An 8,173-nucleotide genomic window follows, 5' to 3' on the forward strand; every position below is an offset into this window, starting at 1 on the left:
GGATGTTTATACTGTACAGACTGTATTCTCTTCCCAGTCTACACAGTCTTTCATCTCATTCTACGCTTAATCAACTAAATGAATGCTTAAGTCTATATAACTGGTTGTATTTTAACTACATTACACTTATTCTACCCCTAAATCCAACCCTCACAAAAAAACAATCTGCATTTTTACATTTTCAAATGTTACATTCTTGTGTGATTTATAAGCCAAAAAAATGTCCCCACTAGGTAAAAAATTTACTGGTATTAATATTGGTCCCCCCAAATGATAATTACCAGTATGAGTCCACACACACTTTGGGTTTTTATGTTTAACGGGGTCTTCTTATAGTTATGAGAACAGTCTACTGTACGAACTGTATTTTGTGTCCTCTTCCCAAAACTCTTCCCCTGAAACCAACCCACACAGGAAACAATCTCCATTTTTATATTTATAAATATTTAATTCTGTGTGATTTATGAGCTTTTTTCCTTAAAGAGGCCAAATAATATGTCCCCACAAGGTCAAAATTGACTGGTATTGCTATACTTGTGGGTATATTTAGTGCCCAGTCCACACACACACACACACACACGCACGCACGCACGCACGCACACACGCTCACACGCACACACGCACACACACAAATAAACAACCTGATGCCAGTTTGGAACTAGACGGATTCCATTAGAATCCTAAAAGAACACTATTGGAAGATGCATTCTATTAGAATCCGTAAAGAATCTCCTCAGATTATCATTAATGAAGTTGTGAAAGTGAAAGTAAAAAAAAAAATGGAGCATCAATAAAATAGAAATGTAACACAAAAATCATAAAGGATTTTCATCTCACTAAACATGGAAATTCATAGTTGTTTTAGCTGCAAAATTATATAGACCGCTCTTTTTTGCCTGATTTTTTGATTTATTAAAAGTAATTTCATTTTATTTAAGGATTGGATGAAAGGACGGACGGACGGACAGACAGACAGACAGACAGACAGACAGACAGACAGACAGACAAACAGACAGACAGACAGACAGACAGACAGACAGACAGACAGACAAACAGACAGACAGACAGACAGACAGACAGACAGACAAGAAGACAGACAGATAGATAGATAGATAGATAGATAGATAGATAGATAGATAGATAGATAGATAGATAGATAGATAGATAGATAGATAGATAGACAGACAGACAGACAGACAGACAGACAGACAGACAGACAGACAGACAGACAGACAAACACAGAAAGATAGATAGATAGATAGATAGATAGATAGATAGATAGATAGATAGATAGATAGATAGATAGATAGATAGATAGAAAGATAGACAGACAGACAGACAGACAGACAGACAGACAGACAGATAGATAGATAGATAGATAGATAGATAGATAGATAGATAGATACACAGAAAGAAAGATAGATAGACAGACAGACAGACAGACAGACGGACGGACGGACGGACGGACGGACGGATGGATGGATGGATGGATGGATGGATCGATGGACGGACGGACGGACGGACAGACAGACAGACAGACAGACAGAATATTCATTTTCGGTTGTACTGTCCCTTTAAATAAACTGAATCACCGTGCCAATGACAACAGCAACACACTACGAGCTGTAACACTCACTCAAAAACGTGACAACAAAGTTCTGAAGAGAAATCCTCAGACAGAAAGACAGATGATTTGAGAAGGATCTCACTTTCTCGCGCAGATCTCTCTCGTTTTCCAGCTGTTTGTGCAGAAAGTTTGCCCGCTGCTGCGCATCATCCGCCTGCCGCTGCAGACTCTGGATCTTCTGCTTTACCGCGTCCAGACACTTCACAGACATCATCGCAAACGCGAGCCCAAAACTCAGACACAACACGAGCTGAGTTACCGGCGTCCAGACACACGACTCGGTGCAAAACGCGGCGCTCAGACACAGTAAAAGAGCGCAAATCTGGATCCGCTTCCGTTTCTGAGAGCGCGCCTCAACAAAATCGCGAACTTTTCATTTGCGCGTCACCGGTTTGTGGAGCTGCAGGAATCCTTGAACAGAAGGACAGGAATGTGCCCAAGAAAATCTCCAGGATTGCGGGTTTCAGATGACATCAGGGGGTGTGTCTCTGTTAGTTTAATTGTTTGGTTTTGTTAATTGCAAAACGGAGCCTTTGCATGTAAGAAAATATATATTATTTTTATTATATTATATTATAAATACAATTTTATTTACAAATTTTATTTTTTTAGATAGACTGTAAAAAATGCAGGCTTCCACACCATTCATTTATGTTGTCCCAACCCAAATCGATTATTCATTCATTCATTCATTCATTCATTCATTCATTCATTTTTTTTCAGCTTTATTCATCATGCGGCGCCACAGCACAATGAACCACCAACTTATCCAGCATATGTTTTACACAGCGGATGCACTTCCAGCAAGGGGTGGATTTAACCAATAAGCAAGATAAACGACCGCTTAGGGTCCCAGGAAATCTGAGGGATCACAAATAAATATTTAGAAGTATAAATTACACCTATAAATTATATTTAACCAGGGGCGTAGCGACCAGGGGGGAACTGTGGTGTAAGCGGTGAATGGTTCAGTCCAGGTTTACCCCCATACAGTTTTGTGTAATGGTACGGTCCTGGTATGTGTGTAGTTGACAGGCACGTGCACACATAGGGCTCAACCTGTGCAGTGCACATGCCCTTTTTAGTGTTGGATAGAAAGTGCCCTTCCAAAATGATCAAAAGTGCCCCCGCGACGCGGCACACCTTCGGTCCCGCTCTTCAGTAGGCGAGCGACAACACCGGTCATGAGTACGCGCGCCAACACCGCTCCTGAATACGCGCGCGACAACGCCCCCCCACGGTCTCTGCACGGGCCTGGTAGTTGAAGATGTAGACTTGGCTGGTGTGTGTACAAGTGCGGGAGAGAATAAAAGTTGTTCTATACGTTACTATCAGAGCGTGTGTTAATATAGACAAAAGGGAAAAGTCACAACATGGTGTCAGAGTTGGAGCAACCCGCTTCTAAATGCTGCGCTCGCAGTGACGTCAGATCACAGCGCGGTCAGCTTAAAAAAAAAAAAAAAAAAGCCTGACAGCGAGTGCCACAACGAGCTAGCAAGCTAACGCTATCGACAACATGGAGACGCTTCATCCACCTCCTCCGTTATCCATGACGGGGAATTTGGCTGAAAATTGGCGTAAGTGGGAGCAAAGATTTAATCTGTATCTCACTGCCTCAGCATTAGTGGATAAATCAGAGTCAAGACAGATTGCTGTGCTGCTGCATTGCATAGGAGAAGAGGCGCTAGACATATACAACTCATTTGCGATTCAATACGAGGATCCACAAGATAAAAAATTGACAGAGGTCCTCGCAGCATTTAGACAATATTGTGCCCCACGAAAAAATACTGTCTTTGAGCGGCATCAATTCTGGGCCCACACATTCTCTGAGCAAACAGGCATAGACAAATTTGTCACAGAGCTAAAAAATAAAGCCCGCACGTGTGAATTTGGCGATACTGAAGATCTCATGATACGAGACAAAATAGTATTCAGCACAACTGACTCTGGGCTTCGTGAACGACTGTTGTCCATACCTGATTTGACGCTTGTGAAGGCTATTGATATATGCAGAGCTAAAGAAGTCACAAAAGCACAGGTCACAGCGATGGCAGCATCATCAGAAACACAATTTGTGCATGTCATAAAAAAAGCACAGCAGCCCGCACACAGATCAACCAAACTCACACAGAATAAACAACTCTCAAAATGGAAAGGAGCTAATACCAACAGATGTGGCAAATGTGATCGTGTTCACCCTCCAAGACAGTGCCCAGCCTTTAATGAAACATGTAAAAAGTGTGGCAAAAAGAATCATTTTGCTATCGTGTGCAAATCAAAAGTCAAAATAGACTTGCTTAACCAGCCAGAAATAGACACTTTGTTTATTGGTACAGTAGCCCAGTCAAACTGTGATGAAACCGGCTGGCATGCTAATTTGCATATGGCGGGCACAATAATCAACTTCAAATTGGACACGGGGGCAGAAGCAAATGTCATCCCAAAGAAAATAATTGACCGGCTTCAGATGCCTGTAAACATTCAAAAGACAAAAACGGTGCTTGTATCATATGGAGGCACTCGTATTAAACCAGAAGGCGTTGTCAAATTACATGTACAGAACAGAAACAAAACAGCCAACATGATGTTCTTTGTGACCTCAGCATCAGACACTGCCCTGCTGGGCAGGCAAGCATGCATGCAGTTGGATCTCATAAGAAGAGTGGAGACAATCACAACCAAACCGCCCACCACAAAAAATGAGCTCCTAACCAGATATGCTTCGGTGTTTGAAGGATTAGGCCAATTTCCAGGATTACATCACATTTATACTGACCCTAATGTACCACCAGTAATGCATGGTTGCAGGAAAATTCCATTTGCAGTACATGATCGACTCCAAGTGACATTGGAAGAACTTGAGAAAAAAGGTGTGATAAGCAAAGTAACTAAGCCTACTGCATGGGTGAGCAGTTTATGCATCACAGAAAAGAAAAACGGCACGCTGAGAGTCTGCTTAGACCCTAGAGATTTAAACCGGGCCATACTCCGTCAGCATTACTGCATACCTACATTGGAAGACATAAGGACTTAGCTTGCTGGAAAAACTCTGTTCACCATACTGGACGAGAAGGATGGCTATTGGCAGATCAAACTAGATGAGGAGTCAGCAGACCTGTGCACATTTAACACACCATGGGGCAGGTATCGCTTTCATCGGATGCCATTTGGGATAAAATCAGCAAGTGAAGTCTTTCAACGTCTGAATTCAGAAAGTTTTGGGGACATTGAAGGTGTTTTCATGGTGGCTGATGACATGATCATAGCTACATCCACCAAAGCAGAGCATGATGTTGTTCTAGATAAGGTTCTGAGCAGAGCAGAGAGTCTCAATATAAAATTCAACAAAGACAAGCTGCAGTACATGGTCAATGAGGTGACTTACCTAGGCCATGTCATCACATCAAATGGAGTGAAACCTGATGAATCAAAGGTGGCAGCCATAGTTCAGTTTCCCACTCCGACTGACAGAAAGGCACTTCAGCGACTGCTAGGTATGACCCGATACTTATCACAATACATACCCAATGAAGCCACTCTAACTGCCCCACTCAGGCTGCTACTACGGAAAGATATAGACTGGCAATGGCATCCAGAGCAACAAACAGCTCTAGAACAGTTGAAAACAGCCATAACAACGGCACCTGTTCTCAGACATTTTGATCCATATGAGCCTGTTGAGGTGCAAGCAGATGCCTCAAAAGATGGTCTGGGAGCCACGCTGCTCCAGAAACAGCAGCCAATAGCATACGCGTCAAGAGCACTATCTGCAGCTGAAAAGAATTACGCTCAGATAGAAAAAGAACTCCTGGCCATAGTGTTTGCTCTAAGAAAATTCCACCAGTATGTTTATGGTGTTCCAGTCACAGTCCAGTCAGATCACAAACCACTTGAGGCGATATTTTCAAAACCCATAGGTACAGCACCAGCACGTCTCCAAAGAATGCTGCTCCAACTGCAAAGGTATGACATACATATCACCTACACTCCAGGCAATCAAATGCTTATAGCAGACACACTATCCAGAGCATACATCACATCTGATGCAGAAGAGCATTTAGACCTAAGTGATGAAAAGGTCATCTACGCAGTAAATGGGGAATCGCTCCGTGGTGACATTATGCACATGATTCGACAGGCAACACAGACAGACCCTGAGCTTGAACTGATAAAGGATTTACACACCCAGGGATGGCCAGACAGAAAGAAAAATGTTCCTCTGGCTGCAAAAGCTTACTGGCCAGTTCGACACATGATTAGAGTAGATGATGAGGTGCTCATGAAAGATAATTGCATCATCATACCTAAAGCTTTGCGATCAGAAGTACTGAGACGACTTCATGCGGCACATCAGGGCATACAGCGCTCTCTAGCACACGCTAGATCTTGTTTCTATTGGCCAGGAATAACAGTGGCCATACGTAACATGGTGGAAGCCTGTAGTTTCTGTCAGCAGAACCACCCTGAAAATCAAAAAGAGCCACTTATGTCCCACCCGGTTCCTGAGAGACCATGGCAGAAACTGGCTGCTGACATATTCGATTTTCAAGGAAAAGCCTTTCTTCTCATAGTGGATTATTTTTCCAAATATCCTGAAATCCTACAGCTTTCAGACAAAACTTCAGGCTCACTCATAACACATTTCAAAGCAGTGTTTGCAAGACATGGTGTGCCTGAGACTGTCATTGCAGATCATGTCCCATTTGCCAGTGCTGAAATGGCTCGATTTGCCCACGAATGGGGTTTTAACATCACACATTCCAGCCCAAACTACCCTCAATCCAATGGGATGGCTGAGCGAGCCATAAAGACTGTCAAAACTATGCTGAAAGCTGCTGCACAGTCTGGCACTGACCCTCATTTAGCCCTTTTAACCCTTCGCAACACTCCAGTTACTGGTCTCAAATACTCTCCAGCCCAGATTCTGATGGGCAGAGTTCTCCGTTGCAGATTACCCATGAGCAAAGCTGTCCTCCAGCCGGCTACACCAACCCATATTCAGGCAGATCTGCAGCGTTGTCAGTTGCGACAGAAAAGATGGTATGACAGGAGAGCAACTCAGCTTCCGACACTCAGGAGGGGACAGAGAGTATATATGAGAACCAAAAACACATGGAAACCAGCTACAGTTGTCAACGTCAGAGATGAGCCTCGTTCATATGATGTAATCACATCAGAGGGCACTACCTACCGTAGAAACAGACGCCACCTCAGACCGGACAGGTCACCTGCGCATGATACACAACTGGATTGTCACATGGATGCTAATGAAGACCAGCGAGACAATGTGACTCCTGAGCCTACTCAGTCTGATCCATCACACAATGCGGAAATAAACACTGTCCCATCTGCGATATGCACAAGAGCTGGACGTGTTATCAGGCCACCTGGATGGCTGAAAGACTATCTGTCTTCTTAAGTACTTGTGACTAGTGCTCACCGTATCTGCAAATGTTTGTTATTGTTATGACCACTGTTCTTGTTCAAATTTGATTACCATATTGCTTAAACCTAAGAAGGGGGATGTGGTGTAAGCGGTGAATGGTTCAGTCCAGGTTTACCCCCACACAGTTTTGTGTAATGGTACGGTCCTGGTATGTGTGTAGTTGAAGATGTAGACTTGGCTGGTGTGTGTACAAGTGCGGGAGAGAATAAAAGTTGTTCTGTACGTTACTATCAGAGCGTGTGTTAATAGAGACAAAAGGGAAAAGTCACAACAGGAACAAGGGGGATACGTCCCCTCACTTTTAAAGACAGACCATTTAGAAACAGGTGATTAATAATAAAATGAACGTCAAATTTTGGATCGCATTCCCCCACTTTTATAATATCCGCTACACCCCTGTATATAACATCGTTTTCTATCATATTTTGCGTGATGATTGTGCAAAAAAAATAAAGATTTAATGTTTATTACATCTGCGCAAATGTATCCCCCACCCTCAATCATGGAGAAGTCCAGCAGTCAAATTAGGTAAAGATTTAGTTTTAAAAAGAAATTGTTTATATGTAATTTTTAGTTGCGAATTCACTTTAGGAAAACCAATCGTTTAAAAGGTTTTACAAGATGCATACATTTTATTATTATTTTGCATTGAGACAAAATGTAAAAAAGGAGTGACTGAGTGATAAAAGGAGAAAAAAAACAGCCAAATAAAGCAATTACAAATGAATTACAGTACAAAAGGGGCATTTTAGAACTTTTGGGCCCCATGGCTGGAATTGCTTAGGGCCCCCAAATCACTAAATCCACCCCTGCTTCCACCTGCAACTCAGTATTGAGAACCAAATGGATTAAATTAACAAATGTACACTCCCGATCAACAGTTTGGAGTCAGTAGGATTGTTAAATGTTTTAAAATTAAGCTTCTTCTGCTCACCAAGGCTGCATTTACTTAATCATAAATACAGTACAAATAGTAAAGTTGTGAAATGTTATTGCACTATAAAATAACTGTTCAAAAGTTGATCATAATTTAATTTAATTATTTATTCCAGTGATTTTAAAGATGAATTTTTAGCTTTATTACTCCAGTCTTCAGA

At 42.2% G+C, this 8,173-nt stretch overlaps 1 protein-coding gene across 1 annotated transcript in view; it reads right to left on the reverse strand.

Moving 5' to 3' along the window:
* The window catches only part of tpm4b (tropomyosin 4b), a 22,271-nt gene extending 20,206 nt beyond the window's left edge, over positions 1 to 2,065 (reverse strand). Inside the window, 1 exon segment of the mRNA NM_199675.2 lies at positions 1,710 to 2,065. Coding sequence (NP_955969.1) covers positions 1,710 to 1,841 — 132 coding nt within the window. The 5' untranslated portion in view covers positions 1,842 to 2,065.
* Positions 2,066 to 8,173: the final 6,108 nt, after the last annotated feature.

This window comes from Danio rerio, chromosome 2 (assembly GCF_052040795.2).
Source record: "Danio rerio strain M-AB ecotype USA chromosome 2, GRCz13ab, whole genome shotgun sequence".
NCBI lineage: Eukaryota > Metazoa > Chordata > Actinopteri > Cypriniformes > Danionidae > Danio > Danio rerio.